General features: G+C 47.6%; 2 protein-coding genes across 3 annotated transcripts in view; one reads left to right on the top strand and one right to left on the bottom strand.

Annotated features, from left to right (window-relative positions):
• PIGL (phosphatidylinositol glycan anchor biosynthesis class L) overlaps nucleotides 1-6,430 on the bottom strand; it is a 53,181-nt gene extending 46,751 nt beyond the window's left edge. The window contains exons 1-2 of the mRNA XM_063173660.1: nucleotides 6,178-6,430; nucleotides 3,168-3,267 (exon numbers count right to left, since the gene is read on the bottom strand). Of these exons, the coding sequence (XP_063029730.1) occupies nucleotides 3,168-3,267; nucleotides 6,178-6,430 (353 nt within the window). The remainder of the gene's footprint in view (nucleotides 1-3,167; nucleotides 3,268-6,177) is intronic.
• Nucleotides 6,431-8,202: 1,772 nt separating this feature from the next.
• NCOR1 (nuclear receptor corepressor 1) overlaps nucleotides 8,203-14,309 on the top strand; it is a 55,742-nt gene continuing 49,635 nt past the window's right edge. Inside the window, exon 1 of one of the 2 annotated variants that reach the window (XM_063173940.1) lies at nucleotides 8,203-8,233. The gene's annotated coding sequence lies outside the window, so the exon portion shown is untranslated. The other variant, XM_063173939.1, reaches the window with a different exon arrangement.

The raw sequence follows: 14,309 nt of genomic DNA, 5'->3' as shown, positions 1-14,309 counted from the left end.
ATTTATATAATTAATGAAGTGACTTTTATCTTACATGAGTTTCAGAACTCCCTCTCTTGCTACTCCTCCCTTACCTAGCAGCAGGAATAATTGTGACAGTCCAGAAATCAACTTTGAACAAGACAAGCCCAAGTTCTGAGCTCGTCTGCCCCAAGTGTTAAGCCTTGTGTGGGAATGGCAACAAAAGTGGATTGTGAAACTTTTGTCCCCTAAATGCAGCTGGTTGGTGTAGTGTGGGAGCTGTGATAATGACATGGCAGCTCAGGGAACACCTCTGCAAATCTGGTGCCTGACCTGTACTAGTCATAAGCTGGAAGAGTCCAGAGCTGAAATCTAAATTAGTCTGGAACATGTGTGCATGCCCAGACATCCCTGCCCTTCCCACTCCTGGACATGTCCCACAGAGAAAAAAGAACTTTTCTGCAGGAAATGTGTGGTGATCTCAGATCTCTGGGGCTGACATGTGGGTACAGTTTGGGGCCATACTTGTGCAGATTTGAGTTGTCTTTAAGTGAGATAACAAACACAATGGCAACATCAAACAGAGCTCCTGAAGGATCCAGGCAGAGCAGTTGTGTGAAAGAGACTGAGCTGGTCCTGCTGGGATTCCTGGATATCATTGAGACAGGCATTGTTTAAGGCAAGGCACTGCTTAGGAAGGATTTGGTGCTTAGCACAGATTTCATCATAGGCTGACTGAAGCTTTCTCTTCACAAGTTCACACACAGTCCCAAAAGCCATGTTGGTTTTATACCTGCCTGCCCAGAGAGATGACAGAGCAAGTCAATCACCTGGCTTTGAAAATCTATTTCCCCTTTTACATCTTGCAAATTCTACTCACTCACTTGCAGATCACACAAAGAAAGAGGAAGCAGCATGACTCAGCTGCACACTACAATGGCTGGAGCAGATCCAGACCTTGCAATCCTTTGGGCTTTCCTTACCAAAACACAAAGCTGCAGCTTGGCTAATGTAAAGCATGCAGTGTTTGTGTAAGCAATGGGAGATGGGCAGCAGGCCAGCAGCTCTCCCAGAGCAATGTGCTCCTCCTTTACATTGATGGCAAATCATCTTCTGAACAGTTCAGCAAGGAACCAAAGAGCCAAAGGGCTCTGATGTTAAAATGCTAAGGAGGAACAGCCTCTGAGCTGTATTCTGCAGGCATGAATTTACACTGAAATCTAGTGGTAAATAATTAATTACTTTAGCAAGTTCCACACAATGCCATACCAGCAAATATTTTTGTATAATCTGCAGATTACATAAGTCTCAAGACACACAGGAAAACTACTGACCTTAGTGAATCCCAGAACTTGGAGAAAGTTTCAAGAACCCTATGTCCTAGTGTTTTGTCTAAGCCACTGGAAAACAGTATCTGAAAATCAGCTACACTAGAAATTCAGTGTGGTCTAGAGATTAATCCTGATCCTCTACCAGTTTGCTAATACCTGACCCACAGATGTTTTTCATAAAGAGCATCCCCATGGTGAGTGATGGCACAGTAAATAATGCACTGTAAACACATTTAACTTCGCTGTGTAAACAAGCTGGGAGCAAAATTCATCAAGAACTTCACTTCATTTACTCCCTGAGTGTACAACAAAGTTGAAGGGCTTGATGGTTATCTCACAGCAATCTAACTCAGAGGTAAAGACCTCAAATCCAAACCTGTTTCTTGGAGCAATGATGAACATTCCAGCCCAGCTCCGGGCAATGGGATGGCTCTGTCATCTCAGGCACTGCCTTCACAGGGGGAGCACAGATCAGGACAGAAATGTGTGCAATAATAATAAATAAATAAAGTAAGAAAGAGGCATCAGCCAGGAGATTTCTCTGAAAAGGCCTCACCTTCCAAGGATTGACTTACAACAAGCAGCTTCCTGGGCTGTGTGTGGGGGGTGACTGAGCAGCATCAGAACTTGCATCACTCACCAGCCAAGCTCACACTGCTTCAGAGGATGAAAGGCCAAGTGGCTTCAGGGCTTTAATGGCAAAGATGGTTCATTGAGCAGACTTTATGCTTAGCAAAGCTGAGCAGCTTTTTCCTTATTCCTCCCCAGAATGTTTTGGGCATTGTCATATGCTTGTAGTACAGAACTTGCAGTTACCCAGAGCCAGCTCATGAGAAGTGAATGGAAACATCTCTTTCCATTCCAAAGGAAAAACAACTTTTATGCTGTTTTCCTCAGAAAGCTGAAAACTTGGAGAGAAACCTAAAGCTAAAAAAAGCAAAGAACTCAAAAAGATTCATATTCTGGACTGTGGTTTCTGCTGCCTTAGCTCAAGGGAAAATATGGTCATGGGAAAAGGGCCTGCCTGGAGCCAGAGTTTTTTCCAACTCTGACTGTTCTAGTTGGAGTGGCTTTAAATCAATATGTTGTTATTATTTCTTCATAAACAGAAATATTCTTTATGGGCTGTGTGATAGCTGTTTACAAGTGAAACAACCACTTGTATCATGTTTCCTAGCAATCAGTGTCTCATTCAGATCTTAAACACAGACAGTGATTGGGCAATCTGAGAGGCTTTTACAACATTAGTTCCAAGTTTCACTGATTCAAAGTGTTAAATCACCCTCCCAGAGGAGAGTTCCTGCACAGAGAAGTGTCAGCTTTGCCACCCTCTGCAGCTACACACAGCTGAAACAACACCACACCTTAGGAAAACACATCTTGCATGGCTTAATTTTGAAGAATCTCACTGTCATGTTACTGTGGACTGTCTTTAGTTCTGCACTTCACTTCTGTCTTTAGCCAGGACTAAAGAAGATTGTAAATATAATAGAATTCCACACTAACCTTGAAAAGACCACCTACAGACAAACCTGTCCCAGGCAATCCAGAGAATTTCTGTCTGTCTACAGTTGTTACACAACAAAATGTGATCATGCTGCCCAGACAGGGTGCCAGATGCCAGCAAGTGTGGTTATCATTATTCCAAATGCTGTATGAACAGAGCTTCACCTAGGAACTGTGATCCCCATCATGCAAAAGAATTGTCTTCTGCATTAATTAGATTTATGAGAAGAATTAACAAAAATATCTAATATTGTCTTTCTTGAGATTCCTCAAGGCTTTTTAGAACAACACAGTCAGCTCTCCTGAATGTTAAAGTGAAGTTCAACCCCCTTTAAAACTGGAATTCTACTGGAAAGGAAACCCAGTTACCTGTGATCAATGACTGTGACATCAGAAGGAGGAATCCCCAGCACACAACAGCTCTGTTCCAGCTCTTTCTTACGAATCTCTCCTTGGTTGTAATAATTTCCTGAAATCAGCAAACACAGCAACACCAGCTAACTCACTTCAGGTTCAGATCAAGGGGTCCAAACAGCTCAGAATCTTCTTCCTTGTGCCATTCACAGAGGAAATTAAGGCAGAACTGATATGGCAAGACTGCAAAAACTTAGAGAGGCATAAGAAGAGAGAAAACCTAATCAAGATAAAGGCAGCTGGGAAAAGTTGTAACAGAGATCAACAACTAACAGGGAAATGGGATTCATCATCTTAAAACATTGGCTCCCCTCTTCACTGAATTATTTTCTTCTCATCTTGCCCTGACATTCCCTTATTTTTTCTTGGCATCAGCCATGCAAAGTCCCTGCCAGAGCTGTGATGCCCCTTCCAGAACGTTGCTCTATGCAGGGCAATACTTGCAACTCAATTTTAACTTTGAAGTAATAAAATGAAAAAAATACAGTTGAGTATTAATGTGTGATTCAAGTCTGTAGTCAGCTGTCTTGAATTACACCAGAACTTTTTATTGTTGTGGGTGTGAGTCATCTAAATCTAGCATTTCTCTGGAGCAGTGTTGCAATCTGAGCCATCTCTAGCAAGCTTTGTAGAATTTTCAAAAAGGGAAAGAGTAACTAGAAGGAAAAATCCTCTTCCCACAGCCTGTGACTGAATGACTTTGGGAGACTGACAGTGGGATGCACCTTGGATTGCAGCTCCAGCTGCAGCAGAGTGAACTGAAGGGTGCAGCCTGTCTGGAATCACTGAGGAGTACAAGAGGGTTCATTTCAGAGTGGTTTTTACCAGGCCATTACCAACACAGTGCTGGGAATAAACAGCTTTTGCTGCAGTGCAGTGTCACAGCAGAATGCAGGTGATGCTTTATCCCAGCACTCCCACTGCTCCCAAAACCCCTGACTTGTGCTGAACTCAAACAGCTCCACAGCTGCAGAAATGTGTCAGGACATCAGGAGTGTGTCAGGGCTCACCAGAAAGAATGGGCAGCTGCTGAGAGCAAGCCCAGCTGAATAGCTGATGCTGCTGGACCTCATCCATGGAGCTCTCACAACAGAGCCAGCTACTACAGAGAGCAAAGCACATTCAGACTGAGTTATTAATTCAATCTAAGATTATTCAGTGTGTCAAAGACTGATTTCTTTTTCCCAGTGCTGTAATTCTAACTCATTTCTAAGTCAAATTGATTGATAACTGAAAACTGCAAGTACAATGGTTTTTAAGTAATGATTTTGTCTCAGTGTTAACAATTTGCAGTGCCTTTGATCAACTCACTTGTCATCATCAATCACTCAAACAATGAGAGGATGAACCATCTGAATCACCCACAAGACTAATCAGAGGCTTTTAAAATAAAAATCTCTTAGCTCATAAAGGTGCTCTCCCCTACATTTCCTTACAAGTGAGAAAGTACCTAGAAGGAAACAGCAAACACCCTGAATGTGTCATGCCACTGAATCAGGAGGAAAGAGAAAATTCAACAAAATAAACAGAAACACAACATTCTTTGGAAAGTTCTCTACCAGCAGCAGGGAATTAGTTCCCAAAACTGAAATGGCAGAGCTGCACTTCAGTAATCTCCCCACAGCTGTGGAGATGCACAGACCTCTGTCCCTCAGCAGAGACAATGAAAGCTCTGCAGTAAATCTTGAATGGGAGGTGCAGAGCCATCAGTAAAACCACTGGGTTTCAATAGTTCAGTCCCTGTCCTCTCACCTGAAGGTCTGCCAGGACAGAAAGCTTTGGAAATGACAGAAATGTTGGCACTGAACTGGCTGGAGCTGCCAGAGGCACAGGGGGCTTTTCTCAAAGCTAAGCAGCTCTCAGTGTGAGAATTCTGGTACTGATGTGGTCTGAAAGATCAACTCAAACCAGGTTGTTTCTCATGCACAGAACCCTGAACAATGGACTAACTGCTCAGGTGTCAGTTCTGCAGAACAATCTGGAGCTTCAGCAGATCATGAGAAGAACACAAAAGTGTTGTGTGGTGTGGAAAGTTCTTGTTCTGGGCAAACAGTGGAGCCTGTAAGAATCTCTCTACTCTACTCAGCCCCAGCTGCAGTGCTGCTTCCAGTTTGTCATCACTGCCCTTCCAAAAATTACATGAACCAAAGGAAGAGTCCAAGGGAGAGTGATGAGAATGACTAGAGGTTTAGAAAACATGATCTATGAGGGAAGACTGCGAGTAATCAGGTTGTTTAGTCTGGAGAAGATAAGGCAGAAGAGGCAGATAACAGTCCTAAAATATGTAAGAGGCTGTTACAAAGGGATACTCTGATTTCTATGTTCCTGCCAGGCATGAAAAAATAAACAAACAAGCTTAAATTACACCAGTGACTCAGGAAAAAGTGATTTGAGGGAAAGCTAAAGCAGCACCGACACAGACCCCACAGGCTGAGACACCTCCCCGGACATCCTGGAGAACAAACATTTGTCTGCAGCAAATGAAGGCACATCGCTGCTGCTTGCAGATCAGCACTGATGGACAGCCCCGGCCTCGTATTCCCTTCCGGGCTATTGCTCCATGATCGGATCGCAATGCAAGTGCTGCTTTAGGTGTGTTACAGTGGACATTAAAACTGGACCATCCAAACAAGTCTTGAGCAACACAACAGAATCACAGGGAGACGCCAAAAGGCCGCACTGAGCAGCACCTCTGACAGCCCAATGACACCGCCCCGCAGCCTGAAAGGGCCTCAGCACCGCAGCTTTCAATTTGAGCACGTTGCCCTCCGTTCCCTCACGCCAGGCTCTTGCAGAGGAGAGGGGAGGCGAGGAAGGGCGGGCGATGGCCGCACCGTGCCTCAGTTTCCCCACAGCGTCACGGCGCGAGGCCACACCCGCGGGGAGCCATCGCGGCGGCCTCCCCGTGCCCCGGGGGATGGCGGGGACGGATGGGGGTGCGGGTGCGTGGGTGGTCGCCGCTCACCTGCGGAGCAGCAGAGCACGGCGGGGGCGGCCCCGGCGCTGCGCAGGCCGAGCAGGGCGGGGGCGAAGAACATGGCCTCGTCATCGGGGTGCGCCGTCAGCAGCAGCGCGCGCCCGCCCCGCGCGCCCCCGCGGCACCCCGCGCGGCCCCGGCGCAGGCGGCGCGCGCCCCCGAGCAGCAGCAGCAGCAGCAGCAGCGGCGGCAGCACCGAGAGCGCCGCCGGCGGCACCCAGCACCACGGGCCCGCTGCCATGGCGACCGCCCCGCGCCAACGCCGCGCCGCCGGGAAACGCCGGCCGCCGCGCGAAGGTTCCGCCGCACCAAAGGGTCCCACCCTCCCCAGGGCCCTCCCGTCCCCGCCTCGGGGCGGGGCCGCTCGGCCGATGCCGCGGAAACGGGGCCCGGGCCGTGCCGCTCCGAGGCAACGTGTCCCGCTCCTGCTGCTCCGTGAGGAGCGGGACCCTGCGCTGGCCAGGCCCGAGGGTGTGCGCTGAACACCGGCTGCGCCCCTGGGCCAAAGCCGTACTGACCGTGCCGGTGCCTCCACAGCGATTAACAGTGAAAAAGTCGAGCTGTTCAGCGTGTGGTACCTTTTATCCCTGCTGTGGAAGAGACGTGGGTTAAGGGGAAGCTCAAAAACAGGGCAGGAGGAGCTTGTCTTCACACACGTTCTGTGGGCTATCCCCAGTGTGGCTGCAAACGGGGGGAACTTTTGGGTATGGTTTAGAAGTGAAGTCAGCCACTGGAGAAAGCCACAGAGCAGAAGGAGACAGGAAGCATTAAAATAAACATGAAACAGTCAGGCAGATGCACGATGGCGTGGATACTTTGCTTTTCCTAACAGGCAAGATGGAAGACAAGTGTACAGAGCAATGGTGGAGTGTGGGAGCTGGGTGGGTTAAAGCATAAAAGGTGAATACAATTTATTAGAGTTCTGAGGAGCAGCTCAGACCTCAGCAGGTGTATGCCTGGCTCTTATTTGGACATCTTTAACTTCCAAGTGATTCCAAGCAAGAGTCATTGGCTTGTGTTGGGATTAGAGACTGTGAACATCAGCCTGGAGATGTGCCGTGTCACCATAGCGTGGCACTTTTAACCACGGTAATAACCCAACCCTTGGTACAACACGTGTTTGCTGAGCGATCCTGCTCGCCACAGGGTGAGCCCCAGCTTTTTTCGTCTGAACCAGTAATTGTGTGGGCACCCATCCTGCAAATGTGGGCACGACTTCTCCATTTAATGGAAATTGTGACCATGAAGTAATCTAAGCTTGCCTAATGCTGTCTTTACACAGTAAACCTGTTTAGAGACTAATTTGCGATTTTAGCGCATCCTGAGTTGCACATTTGCACGTACGACGCCGTGCAGGTTTGAAACTCCTGAGAACGCAGGGAACGAGTTACACACTCCTCATTCCGGGGGAAGAATGATCAGACATTTAACAAGATTTAAACCTCTCTCACATTTTCGGAAGTCATTCGTCGCCGGGGCTCGGGCCCGAACTCAGGGACAGCGCGGGAAGCACCGCGGACGGGGCGGGAAGAGCCCTGCGGGACCGGACGGGCTCCGGGCGATGCTCCCTTGAGGCCGCGCTCATCGGCACGGCCGCGGCCGGGGCCCCTTATGGGTTATTATCAATTTACACCGGTCCGGCGGGGGCCAGCGGGGCGCTGCGGCTCCCCGGCGGTCCGAGCCCCGGGAGCCCCTCACGGGCCCGGCCCCATTCGCCTCATGGCGGCCGCGCCCCCCCCGGCCCTCAGCGGGAGGGGGAAGGAGCCCCTCCCCGCCGCACCGGCCAGCGGTCCTGGAAGGGACATAGCACCCCGCCCTCCCACCGCCGCGCTCCCCGGTGGCTTTTCTAGGCATTTTACTGCCTGTGCTTCACCACACACCGGCACAACCTGAGGAAGGGGAAAGCCGCCGTGGCCGGTGAAAGGTACCGGTGAAAGGTGCCGCGGCTTGTTCTGTATCTGGCAGGACCTGGCGGGAGGGGGCGGAGCGCGCGGGGCCGGGGGAGGGGAGGCAAGATGGCGGCGGCGGCGGCGCTGAGGGTGAGGTGAGACGCCGCGCCCGCCCAGCCCCGCCGGGACCCGCCGGCACCCGCCGCCCGGGCCGCCCCCGCGCCGCGCCTCGGTAAGCGCGGGGAGCCCGGCGGGGCGGCGCGGGGGCAGCGGGCTGAGCGCCTCCGCTGTGAGGAGGAGGAGGAGAAGGAGGAGGGGGAGGAGGGGGAAGAGGCGGGGGCCCGGCCATCCCGTCCTCCTCCCTCCTCACGGGGACGGAGCCCTGTGGTCTCCGGGGGGAGGGCGCTGGAGCCGGGGGTGCCCGTGGGGCAGCCGCCGGGGCTGCGGGGGGTTGGCGGATCAGGGCCGGGGGGTGCCCGGTGCCCGCGGGGCTCTCCCCCATTGACGCTGAGGGTGCGCGGGGATGGCGGGGCACGGAGCGCTGGCCCTCGCTGGGAAGTTTGTGCAGAAATCCCAGAGCATCTCCGTGCTGGGCGTTCATCCTTGCGCTGTGGGCAGGAGGAGTGCAAGTTAAAAAAGGGGAAAAAAAAAATGAAAAGAAGGGTCAGTTCTTCCAAATCGTCCCCTCGGAGTCTCGGCCGGGAGCGCGGTGGTTGCTGAGGATGTGCTGCGGCCGCAGCTCCGTGCCGGGCGAGCATCGCTGTCAGTGCCGGGGAGTTGTTGCTGATGCTGACGCTGAATTATTCATATGGGACCTGTAAACATCCCCGGCTTCTGTCATCTCCGGGCTGCTGCAGGGCACAATGGAAGTGGCTTTTGCTAGAATTATTCTGACTTGATGGTAAAGAACTTCGTGCTTGCTGATTTTTCTGTACTTAGAAAAGCTGTGTGTATCAAGTTGGTTGCAGTTAGCTAGGATTCGAGGGGAATGTATGAGCTGTCAGTGGCAGACAGGCTCCAGTAAGCAAGTAGATATTGTGAACAATCTGTTGTCCAAAATCTGCTTCTTCTTGTTTCACAGATGTGGTTTTAACAAGTCTGTTACCTTTTCATGATTCTAAATATTGGTGTAACCTGGGACAACTTATTACAGTGGAGGTGTCTAGTCTTGAATACTTGATTTTTATGGCAGTATTCTTTTATTAATTTTCTATAGTTATGAACTGTTGGAGCTCAGATAGGGATTTTTATCCTAGGCAGGATGATTTGAGAGGTAAAATCCAGAGCAATCATAGCAAAAGCTGGTGTTGGTAAATGGGATGGCACAGTGTAAGTGCCTGAAGAAGTGGACACAGTTATGTCACTGCACACAAGGACTGTGCAGCTCTGTTGCAGTTTTGCACTGGAATTTTACTCCGCAGAATGTTGTTGTAATTCCTGATTAACTAAACAACCTTGACATTTGGAAAGGAAGTCTGGAATATTTGAAGTGGATTTCTAGTTAGCTGAAATGTGGTGTCTTGTGTTGGGGGATGAAAGAGCTTCGTGCCTAGCTCAGGGATTCAAAAGTTCAGGGGAAAGGAGCAGTGACCCTTTTTGTGGAAGCGTGGTTAATTTTTTCTTTACGTCGCTTTTCTTTGTGATATGGTATGGGCTGCTGAAGAAAGAGAGCTCTTTTGTGATTCATGTGCAGGGTAATTTGTTTGAAATACACTGTTTGATGTTGGTCACTAAAATACCTAAACTTGTTGCTGAGATGTGGGGAAGAGCAGGGTTTTGGGATCTTCTTTCTAGGAGTTATAATGTGTGCTTTTTAACCTGTGGGGAGGATGTTACAAGTGTTTGCTTCCACATGTGCTGCTTCTCTCGAGCTTCTTAATCGTTGCAGCCATCAATTAAAAGCAGCTCTCCAGACTGAAATGACATGCACAGAATCAGAATATATTCATTTTGCTACATTGTGCTGCTGCTGTTTTGTTTTGAATACACTTTGTCTCCTACAACCACTCATTTTAGTTGCTCTGTCAGGGCAGACATGTTTTCCATTGTGATCTAAAAGGATCTACAAAACTCCCTCAAAACCTGTGGTAGAAGTAGGGACAGACCCTAAAGCTCCTTCCCAATTCCTCCCTCCAGCCCTTTCCACAGCCCCTGTGCTCCTCTGGCTGCATCTTCTGAGTTGTTTCATTTCTCAGTTGTAGCATGAATGAGAGATGCTCACAGGGAAGGGAAGCTGCCTCTGCTTCAGCTGCTGTTAAATGCATGAAAGCAACTGAAAAAAAAAAATTGTCTGTAGTAGAGAACAATATTTCTTATAAATAAGGAATTTATGCTCTTTCAAAGCTCTCTGCAAAAGTTCTGGTGAAATGTTTTATTCCTCTATATGGCCTTTTGCCTACAATATTATTTAAATGAAGGCTTTCTTGGCTGATTGAAAATACTGTTTGGAGTTCTGGTGTGTGTAGTGACTGATATTGAAGATTTTAACAATTGTGGAGCTGGAAGGGGTCTGTTCCTCGTGCAGGTGCAGCACAGAACAATCTCCAGAACAGACCTGTAACCAGACAGTGGTTTCATAATGCAAGCAAACGTTTCCTGGATGCCAGGCTTGAGCTCTTCAAGTCATTTATGTTCTTTAGTCAAATCTGAATCAGTGTTTCAGTGTTGGGCTACTAACTGAACATGGTACCTTCCCTCCCTCCTGCAACTGGTCCAGATAAAAATTCTGACCTATGCAGCACTGCTGTCTGTAAATATTTACTTTGTGATACTTCTAAATCATGCAAATAGCCAGGACAGTGCTGAATATATCTTCCATTTCAGTGTCTCTCTTCTTCAGTGATTCTCCCTCCAGTAATGAATTTCTGTGAGGTTCCTTTCATTCCCATGTTCCTTCTGAGATGTTCCTTTCCCTTCCATGCTCTTCAGTGAGTTCCCTTTCCCTTCCATGCTCCTTCTCCGAGGTTCCTTTCCCTTCCATGCTCCTTCTCCGAGGTTCCTTTCCCTTCCATGCTCCTTCAGTTCTCTCCCAGCCCCTGTTGAATCCAGCCTGGGCCTGCTGGGGCTCTGCTCAGTGAGCTGTGTGAGACACAGGGCTCAGCCTTACCTTAGAGCTGTGTTTCTTCCCATTATCCTAAGAGATATTCCCATGTCCTTGCCCAGCTCTACATCTAAACTATTCATGGTGTTGCCCCTCCCAGACTGTCTTGATAAACCTTCTTTTTTTCTTCAGGCTCGAGGAAGATGTTGGTCTATGTGGTTTTGAAGTCAGCAACTTCACCTCCTTAGGATTGCAAAGGTTATTGCAAAATTTAAGGTGCTCTCTTGGTACAAAGGTGCATCAGCCCTCTCTGAAAAATCCTGTTGTTCATAACTTTCAGCAGTAAAAAAATGTAGAAATGAATGTTTCATGCAGATTACCTGGACAAACTGTTGGGCAGGATTTAAAAATTCTCTGCATGTTGAGTGACCGCTCTTGGGTCAAACTGAAAATGAAAATACAGTCACAAAGGTGTTGGGGAAAAGGACACCTATAAATGAGAAGGGATGATGTTCAGTGTAAAATGTGCTTTACTCGTTGTGTGCTGCAGGGAAAGGACATTTGGGTGATTCTCCTTTGTGCCCTCACCATGCCAGAGAGCTCTGCTCTGTGGGAGCTGCACAAGCCCAGAGCATTCCCCGGCTCTGGGGCACAGAGCTCCCCTGGAGCTCTGCTGGGCACAGCCCGGGGCTGCCTGCAGGAGCAAATGCTCTCCTGGAGGGATTAAAATGTGTTCACGTTTCAGGGAGCACAGCTAACAAATGTGAATATAAATCAGCTGCAAACCCGACTGATTCCTGCCCTGTTTGTCGGTGGTACAGAGTTAACACACAAGTTCATGACAAGTTCAAGTGCTGCTCAGCAGATGAGGCAGGTACATGATTTCAGATCTGCTGCTTTTCACCTCATTAACAACAGTATTTTGGGGCAAAATGATGAATTAGTGTTAGTCAAAAAATTATGGATACCCTATAGAGTTTTGTCTCATCAGGTTCCTATTTTTCAACTCTTGTTCTAATTCTGTCTGAAATGCTGGATTTGCAGAGAAGGGCTGTTTGCAAAGTGGGAATTCTCCCATATAATCATTGTAACTTCATGGTTTAGCTGTCTTGGAATGTTGTATCCAGAAGCTGGAATAATAAATGTCACTTAATTGTTCCATTTTAGCCATTATTTATATAGGTGCTGATGTTTCTCTATGGCCTCAAAGATCAGACTTAAGCATATCCAGAACCTTGAAGTTCTAGGTTGGTTTTGGGTTTTGTTACCTCAGATCTAAAGGATTATTTATTGATACCACTTCTAGTTCAAGATCTCTTTCATTCCCTGCCTTTTTCTGTGGCTTGGAGGCAGTTGTACCAGTCCCAACTGGAGTTATATCTTTATATATTGTTGCATTTCCTGTGAAATAGAGTATCTTATATGTAATCCTAAATGTAGTAGCAACAAACTTTGTTTCCAGAAGGCCCTGGTGCATTTCCTGTGGAGTATCAGAATTGACCAAGTCATTGTTCTTAGATACAGTTAAAAAAATGTTATTTTAGCCTTTCTGTGCTTTTTAGTTAAAATCTAGACTTGATTTTATCTGAACCCAGTCAGCTGAGGGGAATTATGAGGCTGATACTTGGTTTGCCCTGACCCTTTCTTTAGAAGTGTTTTTTCTTACAATCCATCATAGTTTGTGGATTTAGTCAGTATGGACTGGTCAGGTTATATTTCCTTTTCCAAACCAAAGCTGCTTTTAAAAGCTGTCACTGCAGATTCACTTTGGATAATCAGTGAGCTACAAGAAGATCCTGAAAACTTGAAGCTGTGACCACAGAATTTCGTGGCTGTTTAGGTGATGTCAAAAGGAATTTTACCTGCAGGTGGATTAACAGTGAAGGAATAAATTCATGTGTAGGAGCTGTTCTTGAGCTGTCTACACTTTCAGTCCAAAAAAGGAGAACAAAGATGGTTGTTCTGAGAGAATATTTAAACACAGTGTGTGATGCACATGAAGTTTGAGGTATGGCTGTTTCTGTCATCGGTGAAATGTGAGGAAAGAGGTGAAATGGAGCAAACCTCAGTGGGTTGTTGGACACTTGTGAGTGAGGATGAGTTGCTGAGGAAGGCTTTTTGCAGTTCTTGTCACTGTGGTTTGTGTAGCACCTCTTGAGTCTCTTGCCTGCAGCACTGGAGGATGCCTGGGCTGGTTTCTGTTTCACATTGCAGTTTGCAGGGTGAAGTTTGAATGCTCCAGTTGATGTTTCAGAACCAGTGGAATTACCCTGGCAGGGATAGGGCCCTTCAGAAGGGGTGAGGGAGATGTCTGGGGTTTGGGAGCTGCTGGAGTCACCTCAGAAAAAAGCTGTTTCCTCCTGGGAAGGTGAGGGCAGTGTCTGGGCTCTGTGGGGTTTGCTTTGCAAGTCAGTTCTGGAGATTTGGGTTCTTTTGGCTCATGACATTTTTTCATGGTGTGCATTAACTGTGTGCTATTTACCATATTGGGACAACCAGAGGAATCTGGTGTTCCTTGGAGAATGATTTTAGGAAAGAAGCTATCTTTGTTTCTATGACATACTTTTAAAAGAAGAAAACCCTGTAATGTTTGTACCCTTCTCAGTTTTAAGTCATCGCTCTGTGGTATTTTTAGTCAAGGAAATGTCTACATCCTTAATTTCCATTTCTGAAGGGAGGACTTCCTCCTACCTCTTTTGGCTGGTTTTGGTGTTCTTGTGACCCTCCTTGGCAGTAGAGATCTGGATAAGCTCCATGGCAGGGTGTGAGAGCTGTTCCTCCACGAAGATCCAGGAGGAGCTTTCCTCCCTCAGGGGTTCTCTGGATCCCAGGGTGTTGTGTGGTTACTGCTGAGTGGATGCTGGAGATCTGCACTCTTAATGGAAGTGGATGTGCTCAGCATCTCTCTATTTTTATTTCATTTTTTGGTAGGCAAGTGGATAATTGATCAGAAACTTCCAAAGGTGTTGATGTGATCTCAGTTTTTCCTGTTTTTCTCCTCTATAATGCAGCAAACTTGTGTATGGCCTGGGACCTGAAATGATGTATTAGCAACTTTTATTTGAGATCATAAATTACAGGAGGGATTAAAATAGAATTTCCAGGAGAGGAGTATCTTGTCAGCTGAATTTGATCAACCCCATTTTGGTAAGCAGAAATTCTATTTGTATTTGTAGCAGGAGAGAAAGAAA

This window comes from Melospiza melodia, chromosome 21, assembly GCF_035770615.1.
Source record: "Melospiza melodia melodia isolate bMelMel2 chromosome 21, bMelMel2.pri, whole genome shotgun sequence".
NCBI classification, from domain to species: Eukaryota; Metazoa; Chordata; class Aves; order Passeriformes; family Passerellidae; genus Melospiza; species Melospiza melodia.
Note: the sequence above shows the minus strand (reverse complement) of the source record. Positions and strands in the feature narration are given on the sequence as shown.